The 20,121-nt window shown below is 46.9% G+C and overlaps 1 protein-coding gene across 1 annotated transcript in view; it reads right to left on the bottom strand.

Annotated features, from left to right (window-relative positions):
• Window positions 1-6,714: 6,714 nt before the first annotated feature.
• LOC121553196 (polyunsaturated fatty acid 5-lipoxygenase) overlaps window positions 6,715-20,121 on the bottom strand; it is a 30,432-nt gene continuing 17,025 nt past the window's right edge. Inside the window, exons 11-14 of the mRNA XM_041866196.1 lie at window positions 8,127-8,248; window positions 7,510-7,610; window positions 7,143-7,313; window positions 6,715-6,951 (exon numbers count right to left, since the gene is read on the bottom strand). Coding sequence (XP_041722130.1) covers window positions 6,772-6,951; window positions 7,143-7,313; window positions 7,510-7,610; window positions 8,127-8,248 — 574 coding nt within the window. The 3' untranslated portion in view covers window positions 6,715-6,771. The remainder of the gene's footprint in view (window positions 6,952-7,142; window positions 7,314-7,509; window positions 7,611-8,126; window positions 8,249-20,121) is intronic.

Genomic DNA, 20,121 nt, shown 5'->3' with positions numbered 1-20,121 from the left:
GTATTCACACCCCTTGACTTTTTCCACATTTTGTTGTGTTACAACCTGAATTTAAAGTTGATTAAATTGAGATTTTGTCACTGGCCTACACACAATACCCCATAACGTCAAAGTGGAAATATGCTTTAAAAAAAAAGTGAAATGAAAAGCTGAAATGTCTTGAGTCAATAAGTATTCCTTTGTTATGACGAGCCTAAATACGTTCAAGAGTAAAAATGTGCTTATCAAGTCACATAATAAGTTGCATGCACTCACTCTGTGTGCAATAATAGTGTTTAACATGATTTTTGAATTACTACCTCATCTCTGTATCCCACACATACAATTATCTGTAAGGTCCCTTAATCGAGCAGTGCATTTCAAACACAGATTCAACCTCAAAGACCAGGGAGGCTTTCCAATGCCTCAGAAAGAAGGGCACCTATTGGTACATTTAAAAAAAGCAGACATTGAATATCCCTTTGAGCATGGTGAAGTTATTCATTACACTTTGGATGGTGTATCAATACACCCAGTCACTACAAAGATACAGGCGTCCTTCTTAACTCAGTTGTCAGAGAGGAAGGAAACCACTCAGGGATTTCACCATGAGGCCAATGGTGACTTTAAAACAGTTACAGAGTTTAATGGCCGTGATAGGAGAAAACTGAGGATGGATCAACAACATTGTAGTTACTCCACAATACTAACCTAAATGACAGAGTGAAAAGAAAGAAGCCTGTACAGTATAAAAAATATTCCAAAACATGCATCCTGTTTGCAACAAGGCACTAAAGTAATAATGCAAAAAATGTGGCAAAGCAATTCACTTTTTGTCCTGAATATAAAGTGTTATGTTTGGGGCAAATCCAATACAACACATTACTGAGTACCACTCTTCATATTTTCAAGCATAGTGGTGGCTGCATCATGTTATGGGAATGCTTGTAATCGTTAAGGACTGGGGAGTTTTACAGGATAAAAAAGAAACGGAATGGAGCTAAGCACAGGCAAAATCCTAGAGGAAAACCTGGTTCAGTCTGCTTTCCACCAGACACTGGGAGATGAATGAACCTTTCAGAAGGACAATAACCTAAAACACAAGGCCAAATCTACACTGGAGTTGCTTACCAAGAAGACAGTGAAGGCTCCTGAGTGGCTGAGTTACAGTTTAGACTTAAATCTACTTTAAAATCTATGGCAAGACCTGAAAATGGTTGTCTATCAATGATCAACAACCAATTTGACAGAGCTTGATGAATTCTTTCAATAGAAATTGGCAAATGTTGCACAATCCAGGTGTGGAAAGCTCTTAGAGACTTACCTAGAAAGACTCAGCTGTAATCACTGCCAAAGTTGCTTCTACAAAGTATTGACTCAGGGGTGTGAATACTTATGTAAATGTGATATTTCTGTATGTCATGTTTTCACTTTGTCTTTATGGGGTATTGTGTGTAGATGGGTGAGAAAAAACATATATTTAATGCATTTAGAATTCAGGCTGTAACACAACAAAGTGTGGAATAAGTCAAGGGGTGTGAATACTTTCTGAAGGCACTGTATACTAACACACAGGGACACATCATTTACATTTTAGTCATTTAGCAGACGCTCTTATCCAGAGCGACTTACAGTTATTGAGTGCATACATTTTTCATACTGGCCCCCCGTGGGAATCGAACCCACAACCCTGGCGTTGCAAGCGCCATGCTCTACCAACTGAGCTACAGGAGGCCAACGTATATAAACACACACATGAGTGCCACAGGAGGTTGGTAGCACCTTAATTGGGGAAGATGGGCTCATGGTAATGGCAGGAGCAGAATCAGTGGAATGTGTCAAATACATCAAACACATGGTTTGATGCCATTCCATTCGCTCCGTTACAGCCATTATTATGAGCCGTCCTCCCCTCAGCAGCCTCCACTGATGAACGCACAGAGTGAAACACACACACAGATATACAAAATACTATAGTATGGATGTTGTCCTGAGGAGGTGTGACTGACCCACCCTGATCCCACCGTCCCCACACAGTCTGAGACAGGACTACAGTATGCAGGAGTATGGACCAACAACCCTCAGCCTCTCAGCCTCCTTCTTTCTCCCAGGACTTTCTCCACTGAGGCCCGAAGAGCCCATAGACACCTCTACACACACACACACACATCTCTAGGGGAACAGGACTGAGACAGATGAACTCACTCTGCTCCAGAGGTTTCAGTGTTTCTGTTTCGTTGTTTGTTTGTTTGTTAGCTTGTATGTTTGGTTTATTTGTTTTACTAACTGTGAGTCGTTGGCTAAAGCACCGCCGGATCTCTGGAACATTCTAGAACACTTTGGAACATTCTAGAACATTCTGGAACATTGAACATTCCAACAACTACTGCCACCATACCGCTGACGTCCGAGAGCCCGCTAAGGCCTGCATGCCCGCCTCTCTGGGTTTGGGTCTGTACTGGTCTCAACCAGATCAGACCGGATCGGACTGGATTGTACCGGATCTGACCATGCATTGAAGCACTTTTTAGTTCCCACCAACATCCCTCTCACCCCTTTTCTCTTTTAATCTGAGTCAAGTTCTTTATAGTATATCCCAGCAAACAGGGGACGTCTCTAGGACATTAAACGATGTTCCCATTAGTTCCCTTTTAGGGTTTCGGCAAGACGTTATCCATAAGGGGACATCAGTGCAGGTCCCGGTCTGGTCGCAGTGTAACGTTATAATACGTTTTTTTATGTCCACTAGGGAACTTTACAAACTTTTGACGACCATTTCGTGATGTTTCCGGGAAGTCCTAAGGACACATTTTTGTTTGCAGGATAATTGTGGGAAATTATACAGACATTTGTGGGGAAATCTTTTGTTTTACATTTGAGATTTCTGTCCCACACACAGACACATACACACCTGCCCTCCCTTGGATGACAAAAAAGGAATTGAGAATGATGGGGGGGGGGGAGCAATGAATGATGGGGGGGGGGGGAATTGAATTTTGCCAAAATGATCATTTCCCTTTTCGACAAGAAAAACAAACAAACACTGAAAGTCAATACTATATATGGCCTACTGGTTACTCAAGCTCTGTGGTTTTTACATCTTGTTTGGGTTGGGTTGATACAATATTGATACAACGTTGATACAACCAAAACACAACGTTGGGATAACATCAGATCTAGCCATCCACCTGACATTACCTCCCTCTACCATATGAACTCTCTAAAGGCTCTGAGAAGAATGTAACGTTTTTAAAACCATTTTCTACCAACCATTCAGTCACAGGAAATTGCTAGATAATCTCCCATGTCAGTCATCATCTTAACATGACCTTTGGAAAACCAACCAATCGGTCATCTTTTTTCTATTGTGCGAATGATACAGTACTTATGGTATTCCATGTGCAGTTTTTAATAATAATAATCTGTTGTTAATTATGTTGGTGTAATCATGGGTTTTATGATGCCTTGAGGAAGCTACAGCCTGCTATATTTAGACTGTTATCTCATCCTGTCATCCTCCTCTCTTCTCAAGGCAGTTTACAGTGGGCCTATTGACTTCTCTGATCACACTGATAATGATAATGCAGATGGGATTATTAAAATCCTCATTTACATAAGATTATATTAATTTGATCACTGGCTGTTTATTTTCATCCAATGAGCTACAGAGGCAGAAGGCATGGAGTACAGGGCCTATTATTACAATGAGAGGTCCTATGAGCTACAGATACAGAGGCAGAAGGCATGTAGTACAGGGCCTATTATTATGAGACAACCAATCACCATCATCTACCATCCTCTGACCAGCTCCCTCCGCTCAAGCCATGAACTGACCCTCTCCATCTTCGGAGGATGCAGCTTTCAGAGACTTGTCCTCTATTGGTTGACCTGTCCTGATATATTGCTGCTTTGGTTTTCGCTCTTTGCTTTGAGAGTTGAGGAGCTGACTGGGTCACCATCTAGTGTTGGGAGTAGGAAAGTGCAGTCTGAACAGGGACGTTGTGGTTTCCTCAAGGCAACACTGTGTTTTGGGCTTACAGTCTGTTGTAAGTGCTTTTATATCTGTGGGAGAACAGCAATGCCAGGGTCCTCTCTGGCCTTATACAACCATTCCAGCAAACACACATTTTTATCAACAGTGTATTTGATACTAGTGTAAACATACACACGACAACAACAGAGGTCCAACCTTGACACTTCTAATGTACGATGACGACAAACAAAACCAAAATCAACATCTGATTTCCTGTAATGTAAAGCCCCATTGTATTCTGGGATTTGGTGTCTAATTTGTGTAAAATTCAGGAATAGAGTTGTGGGTGGCAGGTAGCATGGCGGTTAGAGTGTTGGGCCAGAAACCGAAAGGTCACTGGTTCGAATACCCGAGCCGACAAGGTGAAAAATCTGTTGATGTGTCCTTGAGCAAGGTGCTTAACACTAATTTGCGCCAAGGACGCTGTACTACTAAATCTGACCCTGTAAATCAACACATTTCACTGCACTTATCTGGTGTATGTGACATTATTTTGTATTTGAGAAGCATGTTTGATTATAAGGGCCTCATGCTTTCTCAGAACATATTATTATTGTATTATACAGCTGTGGACTCACACAGTCCCCTGTACGGTGTACATTTTAGGACACCCTCACACAGTCCCCAAGATGCTCTTTACGATTAGACAGAAAAAGTGCAATTACCTTCGCTGACCTGGTCAATTCACTAGTACTGTCGCTCTCATCCAGAGGTTGACTCTCTGGATACATGATGATTATTTCAAAATTTTCTGTGTTGTGTATTTTTTTTTTTTTTTAAGAAAAAGATTTGTTTGCATCAAAAGAGACCCCTTTATGCAACTAATACTAGCAGTACCCAACTCCAGACATGAGCTAGTTGAGCTTTCCCCTGGAAACCAATTCCATCTCTGTGTGTTCTCCTCCTGTACATTACTTTCTCACACTGTCTTAGTTATTGTCGGATGCAAGACTCTTTGAAAGGGAGCAGTAATACACTGAGTCCAGGCTTAAAGTAAACCTCACTGCACTTGGCTTTTAAAGGTAATTTACTCTTAAGTCTATAGTTCTACCCCCTAAGTTATTCAGCCTGCTTTTATAACCACTGCTTTTACCTGATCAATACAATGGATCCAAATGATCAATAGTTTTGTTTTAGTCAGATAATTATTGATATTTTAAAATATTACAATTTACATGATTGATAAATTAATTGAAATTATATGTTTGATGATGTATAGCTGGCTCCTATAATTCTCTTTTTGAGAGAACATACCTGTTGACTTGTTGATGTTGACCTTTCATGTTTGACCTCAAGACTTTTATGTACAGGGCTTTGCTTAGCTATATGATGAGAACAGTTCTTTACAGCTAAGCTCTATAATAACTTTGTAACAGCGGCATTTCTGGCAACTTTCCCCAAATTCCCATGTTTTCCAGTTGTCCCGGTTGGAATATTCACAGATTTCTGGAAAACCTGACCATTTTGGGAAAGTTACTAGAAATTGCGTACCCCTAAACCATTCTGTATAACATTGCTCTGGCAGAAGTCTGTCTGTTCATTCAAAGCCATTTAACATGTAAGAGAACACACATCTCTCCTGCAGAACATAACAACTTAAGCAGCCATTCCATAAGGTAAGCTGTTCTGTCCCCCATCATCAAAATAATAACCCTTGTGCTGAGAAAGTGTTACTTGCATAAAACTACAGTGCTTTACTACTGACTCGACTTGAGCATACCACTGTTTCCCTCCTTCATAGATCATTCCACACGTTTGTCTGTGAGTTTACCTTTGAATAGTAAAAAATTTTGGTAAGAAAAAAAGTACTTATGTTTTTAAAAATAAATATTGATGTGTTTTGATTTGTTTCATTTCCCATGTTTGAATAAAGTATGTAGATTGAAAAACCAACCAAATAAAAATGAAAACCTTTAAACGGTTTGTTAATATGAATACCGGTAAGTCTTCTTTCATTTTAGCTACTGGATGTGCGTCTCGTATACTTTCATTGTCACCAACAGTTTTACAATACTATAAGGAGAAATAGAAAAGCACATTTTTAGATCATTTTTATTTGACATTTGAAATGTACAGCAATGATGTTTCATAGCTAAATCCACATTATTTAAATGTGGGACTTTCTGTTTGTAAGAATCGCTGGCAAAAAAGTTGAATGGCATCAGTGGGTATGTGCTTATCATAGCGCAATATACATACAGCACAGGATGTAAGAAACAACACTGTGTTCACAATATATCAGACTATATAGCTATTCCCCCTCCCCCTCTCTCCCCTTCCCTCCCCCCTCCCTCCCTCGTTCCCTCCCTAGTTCCCTCCCTCGTTCCCTTCCTCTCTCTCTCCATATCTCCTTCCCTCTCTTCCCCCCTCTCTCCATATCTCCCTCCCTCTCTCCCCCTCATCCCTCTTCCTCTCCCTTCCACCCCTCCTCACTCACTCTCCCACTCCTCCCTCCTTCTCTCCCCCTCCCCTGCTCCCTCCTTTTCACCCACACTCCCTCTCCCCTCCTCCCTCTCTCGTTCCCTCCCTCCCCCTCCCTTTCTTCCTCCCATCTCCCTCACTCCCTCTCCCCTCCTCCCTCTCTCCTCTCCACCTCCTCCCTCTCCCTCTCCCCTCCTCCCTCCCTCCCTCTCCCCTCCTCCCTCTCCCTCTCCCCTCCTCCCTCTCTCGTTCCCTCCCTCCCCCTCCCTTTCTTCCTCCCATCTCCCTCACTCCCTCTCCCCTCCTCCCTCTCTCCTCTCCCCTCCTCCCTCCCTCTCTCAGACAGCCACACTGTTAGGGATGCGGTCAGGAGAGAAGTAGTAGTAGGGTAGTTTCTTGCCTTCGTTGCGGATCTTGATGACACTGCTGACCTCTGCCAGTCTCTTCCTGAACGACTCCATGGCCTCCTTCACAGGCTTCTCTATGAAGTGCTCATCTGGGTACATCCCCAGGAACAGCTGGAGGAGAGGACACACACACACACACACACACACACACACACACACACACACACACACACACACACACACACACACACACACACACAGGGGTTGGAGGGCTTTCTTTAACATTCAGAACAAAAGCAGACAAACACTGTGTGTGTGTGTGTGTGTGCGTGTGAGTGTGCGTGTGCGTGTGGTGTGTGTACCTCATTCTCCTGGAACTGACTGAGGGCCCAGACGGCCCCTAGGTGCCAGCAGGACCGGCCGCGGTCAGGGAGACTCTCGATGATGAACTTCACATCTACCACCCCTTTCTGTGTGGGAGGGGGCTTACGCATGGTGGGGGGAGCGTTGGGGATCCACGAGCACCAGTCATACTGATAGACACAGAGTAGACAGACATTAACAGCTAAGGGAAGCTAGGTGGTGCTCTTGTGTCATGAGACCGTAAATAGGCATTTTAACGTCATAGATTTAACATTAACATTTTAGTAATTTAGCAGACTTACAGTTAGACCAGCAAAACAACGCTATGCAGATGTCAATCTGATTGAATCTAGCCCCAAGTCTCACCTGTCCGAAGTTGACAGCAGCGTGGTGAGCTGAGGCAGTGAAGATGATGACAGTCAGGTACTCTGTGAGATCCTCACGTGTCTTCAGGGACTTGGGAAACTCTGCAGAAAAAGTTTCCATATAATCAATCAAATGTTATTTGTCACATGCTTCATAAACAACAGGTGTAGACTAATAGTGAAATGCTTCCTTACGGGTATTTTTTCAACATTGCAGAGTTAAATATAAAGATAAAAAATAAAAACAAATTTGAAATAGTGACACGAGAAATAAAAAGCCTATAATCACCAGAGGAACTATGCTTTCCTCCTTGCCACAGAGTGCAGTGGTCAGCCCTTGCTTAATGCCAAGTTAAGGGGATGTTTAACATGTTTAAGGCGCAACACAGGATGTTTATTTTGACACTTGTTCCACCAGTGAGCCACTAAAAGTTAAGTACATGTCTGCATACAAGGATGTCTGCATAGCTAAATATTGATAATGTTACTGCATGGTCAGCTACGTCTTCCAACACAGTCCAGAGAAAGTGTGTGTTTGTATTGCAGATAACTAAAACAGCATTTTGAAGCAGGCTATGCCATTGTAGTGTTTGTTGGTTATTATGTGTTTGTACCCACCACAGCAGTCAAGGTCCTGCATCCCAAAGCTGCAGACATCTTTAACAAACGCCTGGATCTCCTCATCCTTCTGTACTGTGGCATCACTGTCGTAGTAGATACACACCACGTCCCACACAAAACTAGGGACAAACAAAAATGTAGGGTTAGGGTTGATCAATGATGTGGACATGAAGCTAGGGTTAGTATTGATCAGGGATATGGACATGAAGCTAGGGTTAGTGTTGATCAGGGATATGGACATGAAGCTAGGGTTAGTGTTGATCAATGATGTGGACATGAAGCTAGGGTTAGTGTTGATCAGGGATATGGACATGAAGCTAGGGTTAGTGTTGATCAATGATGTGGACATGAAGCTAGGGTTAGTATTGATCAGGGATATGGACATGAAGCTAGGGTTAGTGTTGATCAGGGATATGGACATGAAGCTAGGGTTAGTGTTGATCAATGATGTGGACATGAAGCTAGGGTTAGTGTTGATCAGGGATATGGACATGAAGCTAGGGTTAGTGTTGATCAATGATGTGGACATGAAGCTAGGGTTAGTATTGATCAGGGATATGGACATGAAGCTAGGGTTAGTGTTGATCAGGGATATGGACATGAAGCTAGGGTTAGTATTGATCAGGGATATGGACATGAAGCTAGGGTTAGTGTTGATCAGGGATATGGACATGAAGCTAGGGTTAGTATTGATCAGGGATATGGACATGAAGCTAGGGTTAGTGTTGATCAGGGATATGGACATGAAGCTAGGGTTAGTATTGATCAGGGATATGGACATGAAGCTAGGGTTAGTGTTGATCAGGGATATGGACATGAAGCTAGGGTTAGGGTTGATCAGGGATATGGACATGAAGCTAGGGTTAGGTTTAGTATTGATCAGGGATATGGACATGGAGCTAGGGTTAGGGTTGATCAATGATGTGGACATGAAGCTAGGGTTAGTGTTGATCAGGGATATGGACATGAAGCTAGGGTTAGGGTTGATCAGGGATATGGACATGAAGCTAGGGTTAGGGTTGATCAGGGATATGGACATGAAGCTAGGGTTAGTATTGATCAGGGATATGGACATGAAGCTAGGGTTAGGGTTGATCAGGGATATGGACATGAAGCTAGGGTTAGTATTGATCAGGGATATGGACATGAAGCTAGGGTTAGTATTGATCAGGGATATATGGACATGAAGCTAGGGTTAGGGTTGATCAGGGATATGGACATGAAGCTAGGGTTAGGGTTGATCAGGGATATGGACATGAAGCTAGGGTTAGGTTTAGTATTGATCAGGGATATGGACATGGAGCTAGGGTTAGTATTGATCAGGGATATGGACATGAAGCTAGGGTTAGTATTGATCAGGGATATGGACATGAAGCTAGGGTTAGTGTTGATCAGGGATATGGACATGAAGCTAGGGTTAGGGTTGATCAGGGATATGGACATGAAGCTAGGGTTAGGTTTAGTATTGATCAGGGATATGGACATGGAGCTAGGGTTAGGGTTGATCAATGATGTGGACATGAAGCTAGGGTTAGTGTTGATCAATGATGTGGACATGAAGCTAGGGTTAGTGTTGATCAGGGATATGGACATGAAGCTAGGGTTAGGGTTGATCAGGGATATGGACATGAAGCTAGGGTTAGGGTTGATCAGGGATATGGACATGAAGCTAGGGTTAGTATTGATCAGGGATATGGACATGAAGCTAGGGTTAGGGTTGATCAGGGATATGGACATGAAGCTAGGGTTAGTATTGATCAGGGATATGGACATGAAGCTAGGGTTAGTATTGATCAGGGATATGGACATGAAGCTAGGGTTAGGGTTGATCAGGGATATGGACATGAAGCTAGGGTTAGTGTTGATCAGGGATATGGACATGAAGCTAGGGTTAGTGTTGATCAGGGATATGGACATGAAGCTAGGGTTAGTGTTGATCAATGATGTGGACATGAAGCTAGGGTTAGTGTTGATCAGGGATATGGACATGAAGCTAGGGTTAGTATTGATCAGGGATATGGACATGAAGCTAGGGTTAGTGTTGATCAGGGATATGGACATGAAGCTAGGGTTAGGGTTGATCAGGGATATGGACATGAAGCTAGGGTTAGGTTTAGTATTGATCAGGGATATGGACATGGAGCTAGGGTTAGGGTTGATCAATGATGTGGACATGAAGCTAGGGTTAGTGTTGATCAATGATGTGGACATGAAGCTAGGGTTAGTGTTGATCAGGGATATGGACATGAAGCTAGGGTTAGGGTTGATCAGGGATATGGACATGAAGCTAGGGTTAGGGGTTGATCAGGGATATGGACATGAAGCTAGGGTTAGTATTGATCAGGGATATGGACATGAAGCTAGGGTTAGGGTTGATCAGGGATATGGACATGAAGCTAGGGTTAGTATTGATCAGGGATATGGACATGAAGCTAGGGTTAGTATTGATCAGGGATATGGACATGAAGCTAGGGTTAGGGTTGATCAGGGATATGGACATGAAGCTAGGGTTAGTGTTGATCAGGGATATGGACATGAAGCTAGGGTTAGTGTTGATCAGGGATATGGACATGAAGCTAGGGTTAGTGTTGATCAATGATGTGGACATGAAGCTAGGGTTAGTGTTGATCAGGGATATGGACATGAAGCTAGGGTTAGTATTGATCAGGGATATGGACATGAAGCTAGGGTTAGTATTGATCAGGGATATGGACATGAAGCTAGGGTTAGTATTGATCAGGGATATGGACATGAAGCTAGGGTTAGTGTTGATCAGGGATATGGACATGAAGCTAGGGTTAGGGTTGATCAGGGATATGGACATGAAGCTAGGTGTCATGAGCCCTCTCACTCCACCGGGTTACCACCTTAATGTGTTTCCACTATCTTCCACTCTGCTCATCTCTCTCTCTCTACTCAGCCTAACGAGCTCCACCTGTCCCTGCTCTGCTCGGCTCTAATTACTCTGCCAGCTGCGCTGCATTACCCACTAACCTCTCCCAGTATTTAAAGTCCCGTCTTTCAGCTCTCCTTTGTCAGATCGTCTGCAAAGCTCACACCCGGAACCTGTGTGCTCACGCTTCTGGCTCACCCTTGTTTTGTGACCCCGGACCTGCCTGATTCTTGGATACTCTTCTGCCCCAGGAAAACCAGACCTGCTTTCTGCCATTACGACTCCTGACTACTCTTCGACCCCGGTAACTCTGACCAGCCTTCTGCCTTGCTACAACGTATTTGGATTTCCCTTGAACTGTACTTCTGCCTGTTTTCATCCGCCCCGTTGTGTCTGTGTTTCCTCCCCCCCCAGGACTTCTGGACCACCAACCACCGGCGTCATCGGACGCATCGCTGCCACTGGGGGAGGCACAGACCCAGCACACTGGACGGGATAACCCCTGGAGCCTTCACTCACTCCCTACTTCCCTTTTCCCTTAAGTTTAAATAAACTTTCTGGTGTGACGCAATTGTGGTCCTCTTGTCGTCTGTCTGAACCGTGACAGTACGATCTGACCATCATGGACTCATCGCACACTTCCCCCGACATGGAAACCGAAGAACCTGAGCAACCCACCGCCATGCTACGCCTGGAACACACTGAGAGAGAGCTAGGCCGCATGAGCGGCGACATCACCTCTCTGCTTCAGGTCGGGCTACCAACAGCATCAGCAGTTCCAGCAGCACCAGCAGCAGTCCCAGCAGCAGCAACAACAACTCGCCAGGATCATCCAACTCCTCACCAACCTTACCCCAGCCAGTCTGCCCACCAGCCCTGCCTCCGAGTTACCTGCCCCGGTCATTTCAGCCGCTGCCCCGGAACCCAAGATTGAAACCCCGAGCGGTTCAACGGCGATTCTACCCAGGTCCGGCCATTCCTGACTAGCTGCCGACTTCAGTTCTCCTTGCAGCCAAGGACCTTCGCCACGGAGGGGGCTAGGGTCGGGTATGCCATCACTCACCTGACGGGCCGAGCTCGACTCTGGGGAACAGCAGAGTTCGAACGTCAAACCCCCGCATGTGCAACCTTCGACCTGTTTGCTGAGGAGATGCTGAAGGTGTTTGACCTGGATTCACCAACCGCAGAGGCGTCTCGTGAACTGTTCAGTATTCGACAAGGCAGACGTACAGTCGCAGACCATTCCATCGACTTCCGAACCCTGGCAAGACGAAGTTCTTGGAACACACCATCGTTGGTGGACGCGTTCTTCCATAGCTTGGCTGACTATATCAAGGGCGAGTTGGTCTCCCATGAACTGCCTTCCACTCTTGATGAAGCCATCGCACTGACTGTCCGGATCGACAGAAGGATACAGACCCGTCGTCGTGAGAGGGGGCGCCAAGGTCCACCAACTACCGGCATTCGGAGAGATCCGACTGGGCTCCTGTCAGCTACTGCCACTCACCCAAGTCAGCTTGATCAGTCTGAGCCTATGGAGATTGGGCGAGCCTCTCTCACTCCTGCAGAGCGCCAGCGCCGCTCACCTCAAACCTCTGCCTCTATTGTGGAGGTGATGGACATCGTGTGGTAACCTGCCCTTTAAAAGCCGAAGCTCACCGGGCATAGGGGAGTCCGGTTGAGCTCAATGACCATCCAGTCCTCCGACCGCAAACCCTTGCTGCAAGTTCACCTCCGCCTCTCTGACTCGAACTCACACCCTGGCTGCTCTGGTGGATTCTGGCGCCGAAGCCAACATAATGGACATCAAGCTGGCACGCCAACTGGGACTGGAGAACCTCCGTTTGACACCTCCTATTCCTGCCCGGGCACTGGACGGACACTTACTGGATCGGTCACTCATGTCACGGCCCCGGTCTTGATGGGTCTGTCCGGAAACCATCAAGAAACTATCCAGTTTCACCTGCTCCCCTCTCCAGGCCAACCCCTCATCCTGGGTTACCCATGGCTCCGCCGGCACAACCTCAGCTCGACTGGGTGACCGGGGTGATCAGGGAGTGGGGAGAGGACTGCCACCGAACCTGCCTGCTTGCTGCCGCACTACCCCCTCGGCCAGTACCTACTAACTCCGCCCCCTGACCTCTCCCATGTCCCAGAATGCTACCATGGTCTCAGAGAAGTGTTTAACAAAGCAAGAGCCACATCTCTGCCCCCTCACCGACCGTACGACTGTGCCATCGACCTCCTCCCTGGAACAGCTCCTCCAAGGGGCCGTCTTTATTCGTTGTCTGCTCCTGAAAGAAGGTCCATGGAGGACTACATCAATGACTCTCTGTCCACAGGATTGATCCGTTCATCTTCATCTCCGGCTGGTGCTGGCTTCTTCTTTGTGGGGAAAGAGGACGGATCTCTTCGCCCCTGCATCGACTACAGGGGACTCAACGACATCACAGTGAAAAACCGTTACCCTCTCCCTCTGCTCACCTCTGCTTTTGAGTTGCTCCAGGGAGCCACTGTTTTTACCAAGTTGGATCTCAGAAACGCTTACCACCTAGTGCGGATCCGGGAGGGAGATGAATGGAAGACCGCATTCAATACACCAACAGGCCACTACGAGTATCTGGTTATGCCTTTTGGCCTCACCAATGCTCCTGCTGTGTTCCAGGCTCTAGTGAATGATGTACTGCGGGACATGTTAAACAAGTTTGTCTTCGTTTACCTGGATGACATCTTAATCTACTCCAGAAACCTGTCTGAACACACCCGCCATGTCCAGCAAGTCCTTCATCGTCTTCTGGAGAATTCCCTCTACGCCAAGGCAGAGAAATGTGAGTTTCACGTCAAGACGGTGGCCTTCCTGGGGTACATAGTGGCAGAGGGAAGTATCCAAATGGATCCTGCCAAAGTATCAGCAGTCACGTCATGGCCAGTTCCGGAGAACAGAAAGAAGCTGCAACAGTTTCTGGGGTTTGCTAACTTCTATAGAAAGTTTATCCGGAACTACAGTACCGTTGCTGCCCCTCTCACTGCTCTAACCAGCACCAAGCAACCCTTCACCTGGACCCCAGCAGCCGACAAGGCCTTCAGTACCCTCAAGGTAAGGTTCACCTCCGCTCCCATCCTCCAGATGCCTGACGTGGACCGGCAATTCATTGTGGAGGTGGACGCCTCGGATGTGGGAGTTGGTGCTGTGATTTCTCAGTGGGCTGCGGAGGATAGGAAGCTCCATCCCTGTGCCTTTTTTCTCACGTCGGTTGTCCCCCTCTGAGTGCAATTACGACATAGGGAACCGAGAGCTGCTGGCTGTGAAGCTTGCCTTGGAGGAGTGGCGTCACTGGCTGGAGGGGTCCACCATTCCATTTCTCGTTTGGACCGATCATAAGAACTTGGAGTACATCCGCGACGGCCAAACGGTTGAACTCCAGGCAGTCCCGCTGGGCCCTGTTCTTCACCAGGTTTAATTTCACTCTGTCATACCGGCCAGGATCACGCAACACCAAGCCAGACGCCCTCTCCCGTCAATTCCAGAAGGATGACAACCCCTCCAAGGATCCTGTGTCGATTCTGCCAAGTCCCTGCATCGTAGCAGCTCTGACCTGGGCTGTTGAGGAACAGGTGCTGGAAGCTCTCCGTAACCAGCCCGGTCCCAGCACTTGCCCAGCTGACCGCCTTTTTGTCCCCCGAAAACCTAAGGTCCCAGGTCGTTCAGTGGGGACATGACTCCCGCCTAGCTTGTCACCCTGGCTCCACCCGCACTTACAACCTGCTCGCCCAGAGGTTCTGGTGGCCCGCTCTGAGAAAGGATGTACGGGAATTCGTCCAAGCCTGCCCCATCTGCAACCAACACAAGTCGTCCTGCCAGCCCCCCAGCCGGATTGCTGCAGCCCCTGCCTGTGCCCAGACGTCCCTGGTCTCACATCGCCCTTGACTTTGTCACGGGGCTGCCCCCTTCAAGGGGCAAGACCGTCATTCTCACCATAGTTGACCGATTCAGCAAGATGGCACACTTCATTCCCCTCCCCAAGCTCCCAACCGCCAAGGAGACCGCCCAGGTGGTCCTGGAACACGTCTTCCGGATCCACGGACTGCCAAAGGATGTAGTTTCTGACCGTGGTCCACAATTCTCCTCCGCTTTTTGGAAGGAGTTCTGTCACCTGCTGGGAGCCACAGTCAGTCTGACTTCCGGATTCCATCCCCAATCCAATGGGCAGTCAGAGCGGGCAAATCAGGAGCTCGAGAAGGCACTGCGATGCATGACTTCACGCAACCCCCACTCCTGGTCGCAGCAATTGACATGGGTGGAGTACGCACACAATTCTCTGACCTGCTCTGCCATCGGTATGTCCCCTTTCCAATGTGTTTATGGATACCAGCCTCCTCTATTTGCCAGTCAGGAAGGGGAGGTTACTTGCCCATCTGCACTTGCGTTTGCCCGTCGATGTCGCCGCACCTGGTCACAGGCCCGAGCCACACTTCTCAGATCCGTTGCCAGCTACACTACCGGGGCCAACCGTCGGAGAATCCCTGCTCCCACCTACCATGTTGGTCAAAGGGTGTGGTTGTCGTCAAGGAACCTGCCACTCAGGGTGGAGTCGCAGAAGTTGGCACCTCGGTTCATTGGCCCATTCCCTATCATAAGAGTGATTAGCCCAACTGCTGTCCGGCTCCAACTGCCTAATTCCATGAGGGTGCACCCCACTTTCCATGTGTCTAAGATTAAGCCCATTCATGAGAGTCCGCTGGTCCCTGCTGCGCCTTGTCCTCCTCCTCCACGGCTCGTCGATGGTGGTCTGGTTTACACCGTCCCGCCGCCTGCTTCGGTCCAGACGGAGGGGTAGGGGTCTCCAGTACCTCATTGACTGGGAGGGCTATGGACCTGAGGAAAGGACCTGGGTGCCAGCTAGTCGGATTGTGGATAGGACTCTCATCACCGCCTTCCACCAACGGCATCCTGATCAACCTGCAATCCGTGAGGGCCGCCCCAGAGGGATCCCCTAACCGTCCTGCCCGCTCGGCTTCCTGTCCTGTGCCTGATCCTGTCTCGGGACCTGTCCCATCTCCCCGACCACGGCCCTCCGGCTTCCTCCGAGGATGAGGGCGTTCGCTCGGGACCGTTCGGAGGAGTTCTAGCCCTCCTCCGGCTCCCTCCTCCCGCCCGGCGTGGTGTTGCTCTTGGGACTTCTGGGGCCGTCCCTTGGGGGGTTCTGTCATGAGCCCTCTCACTCCACCCCGGGTTACCACCTTAATGTGTTTCCACTATCTTCCACTCTGCTCATCTCTCTCTCTCTACTCAGCCTAACGAGCTCCACCTGTCCCTGCTCTGCTCGGCTCTAATTACTCTGCCAGCTGCGCTGCATTACCCACTAACCTCTCCCAGTATTTAAAGTCCCGTCTTTCAGCTCTCCTTTGTCAGATCGTCTGCAAAGCTCACACCCGGAACCTGTGTGCTCACGCTTCTGGCTCACCCTTGTTTTGTGACCCCGGACCTGCCTGATTCTTGGATACTCTTCTGCCCCAGGAAAACCAGACCTGCTTTCTGCCATTACGACTCCTGACTACTCTTCGACCCCCGGTAACTCTGACCAGCCTTCTGCCTTGCTACAACGTATTTGGATTTCCCTTGAACTGTACTTCTGCCTGTTTTCATCCGCCCCGTTGTGTCTGTGTTTCCTCCCCCCCCAGGACTTCTGGACCACCAACCACCGGCGTCATCGGACGCATCGCTGCCACTGGGGGGAGGCACAGACCCAGCACACTGGACGGGATAACCCCTGGAGCCTTCACTCACTCCCTACTTCCCTTTTCCCTTAAGTTTAAATAAACTTTCTGGTGTGACGCAATTGTGGTCCTCTTGTCGTCTGTCTGAACCGTGACACTAGGGTTAGGTTTAGTATTGATCAGGGATATGGACATGGAGCTAGGGTTAGGGTTGATCAATGATGTGGACATGAAGCTAGGGTTAGTGTTGATCAATGATGTGGACATGAAGCTAGGGTTAGGGTTGATCAGGGATATGGACATGAAGCTAGGGTTAGGGTTGATCAGGGATATGGACATGAAGCTAGGGTTAGGGTTGATCAGGGATATGGACATGAAGCTAGGGTTAGGGTTGATCAGGGATATGGACATGAAGCTAGGGTTAGGGTTGATCAGGGATATGGACATGAAGCTAGGGTTAGTGTTGATCAGGGATATGGACATGGGGCGTCAGGTAGCTTAGTGGTTAAGAGCATTGTGCCAGTAACCGAAAGGTCGCTGGTTCTAATCCCCGAGCCGACTAGGTGAAAAATCTGTCGATGTGCCCTTGAGCAAGGCACAACCCTAATTGCTCCTGTAAGTCGCTCTGGATAAGAGCGTCTGCTAAATGACTAAAATGTAAAAAATGGTTAGGGTTGATCAGGGATATGGACATGAAGCTAGGGTTAGGTTTAGTATTGATCAGGGATATGGACATGAAGCTAGGGTTAGTATTGATCAGGGATATGGACATGAAGCTAGGGTTAGTATTGATCAGCGATATGGACATGAAGCTAGGGTTAGGGTTGATCAGGGATATGGACATGAAGCTAGGGTTAGGTTTAGTATTGATCAGGGATATGGACATGAAGCTAGGGTTAGGGTTGATCAGAGATATGGACATGAAGCTAGGGTTAGTATTGATCAGGGATATGGACATGAAGCTAGGGTTAGTATTGATCAGGGATATGGGGTTAGGGTTGATCAGGGATATGGACATGAAGCTAGGGTTAGGTTTAGTATTGATCAGGGATATGGACATGAAGCTAGGGTTAGTGTTGATCAGGGATATGGACATAGGGTTAGGGTTGATCAGGGATATGGACATGAAGCTAGGGTTAGGTTTAGTATTGATCAGGGATATGGACATGAAGCTAGGGTTAGGGTTGATCAGAGATATGGACATGAAGCTAGGGTTAGTATTGATCAGGGATATGGACATGAAGCTAGGGTTAGGGTTGATCAGGGATATGGACATGAAGCTAGGGTTAGGGTTGATCAGGGATATGGACATGAAGCTAGGGTTAGGGTTGATCAGGGATATGGACATGAAGCTAGGGTTAGTATTGATCAGGGATATGGACATGAAGCTAGGGTTAGGTTTAGTATTGATCAGGGATATGGACATGAAGCTAGGGTTAGGGTTGATCAGAGATATGGACATGAAGCTAGGGTTAGTATTGATCAGGGATATGGACATGAAGCTAGGGTTAGGGTTGATCAGGGATATGGACATGAAGCTAGGGTTAGTATTGATCAGGGATATGGACATGAAGCTAGGGTTAGGGTTGATCAGGGATATGGACATGAAGCTAGGGTTAGGGTTGATCAGGGATATGGACATGAAGCTAGGGTTAGGGTTGATCAGAGATATGGACATGAAGCTAGGGTTAGTATTGATCAGGGATATGGACATGAAGCTAGGGTTAGGGTTGATCAGGGATATGGACATGAAGCTAGTGTTAGTATTGATCAGGGATATGGACATGAAGCTAGGGTTAGTATTGATCAGGGATATGGACATGAAGCTAGGGTTAGGGTTGATCAGAGATATGGACATGAAGCTAGGGTTAGTATTGATCAGGGATATGGACATGAAGCTAGGGTTAGTATTGATCAGGGATATGGACATGAAGCTAGGGTTAGGGTTGATCAGGGATATGGACATGAAGCTAGGGTTAGTATTGATCAGAGATATGGACATGAAGCTAGGGTTAGTATTGATCAGGGATATGGACATGAAGCTAGGGTTAGTATTGATCAGGGATATGGACATGAAGCTAGGGTTAGGGTTGATCAGAGATATGGACATGAAGCTAGGGTTAGTATTGATCAGGGATATGGACATGAAGCTAGGGTTAGGGTTGATCAGGGATATGGACATGAAGCTAGGGTTAGTATTGATCAGGGATATGGACATGAAGCTAGGGTTAGGGTTGATCAGAGATATGGACATGAAGCTAGGGTTAGGGTTGATCAGGGATATGGACATGAAGCTAGGGTTAGGTTTAGTATTGATCAGGGATATGGACATGAAGCTAGGGTTAGTATTGATCAGGGATATGGACATGAAGCTAGGGTTAGGTTTAGTATTGATCAGGGATATGGACATGAAGCTAGGGTTAGTATTGATCAGGGATATGGACATGAAGCTAGGGTTAGGGTTGATCAGGGATATGGACATGAAGCTAGGGTTAGTATTGATCAGGGATATGGACATGAAGCTAGGGTTAGGGTTGATCAGGGATATGGACATGAAGCTAGGGTTAGTATTGATCAGGGATATGGACATGAAGCTAGGGTTAGGGTTGATCAGGGATATGGACATGAAGCTAGGGTTAGGGTTGATCAGGGATATGGACATGAAGCTAGGGTTAGGGTTGATCAGGGATATGGACATGAAGCTAGGGTTAGTATTGATCAGGGATATGGACATGAAGCTAGGGTTAGGGTTGATCAGGGATATGGACATGAAGCTAGGGTTAGGGTTGATCAGGGATATGGACATGAAGCTAGGGTTAGGGTTGATCAGGGATATGGACATGAAGCTAGGGTTAGGGTTGATCAGGGATATGGACATGAAGCTAGGGTTAGGGTTGATCAGGGATATGGACATGAAGCTAGGGTTAGGGTTGATCAGGGATATGGACATGAAGCTAGGGTTAGGGTTGATCAGGGATATGGACATGAAGCTAGGGTTAGTATTGATCAGGTTTATGGACATGAAGCTAGGGTTAGTATTGATCAGGGATCAAATCAAATCAAATCTAATTTTATTGGTCACATGCGCCGAATACAACAGGTGCAGACATTACAGTGAAATGCTTACTTACAGCCCTTAACCAACAGTGCATTTATTTTAAACAAAAAAAGTAAGAATAAAACAACAACAAAAAAAAGTGTTGAGAAAAAAAAGAGCAGAAGTAAAATAAAGTGACAGTAGGGAGGCTATATATACAGGGGGGTACCGTTGCAGAGTCAATGTGCGGGGGCACCGGCTAGTTGAGGTAATATGTACATGTGGGTAGAGTTAAAGTGACTATGCATAAATACTTAACAGAGTAGCAGCAGCGTAAAAAGGAA

The sequence above is a fragment of the Coregonus clupeaformis genome, chromosome 37, assembly GCF_020615455.1.
Source record: "Coregonus clupeaformis isolate EN_2021a chromosome 37, ASM2061545v1, whole genome shotgun sequence".
In the NCBI taxonomy this organism is placed as follows: Eukaryota; Metazoa; Chordata; class Actinopteri; order Salmoniformes; family Salmonidae; genus Coregonus; species Coregonus clupeaformis.
This window is presented reverse-complemented; position numbering and strand designations above follow the sequence as displayed.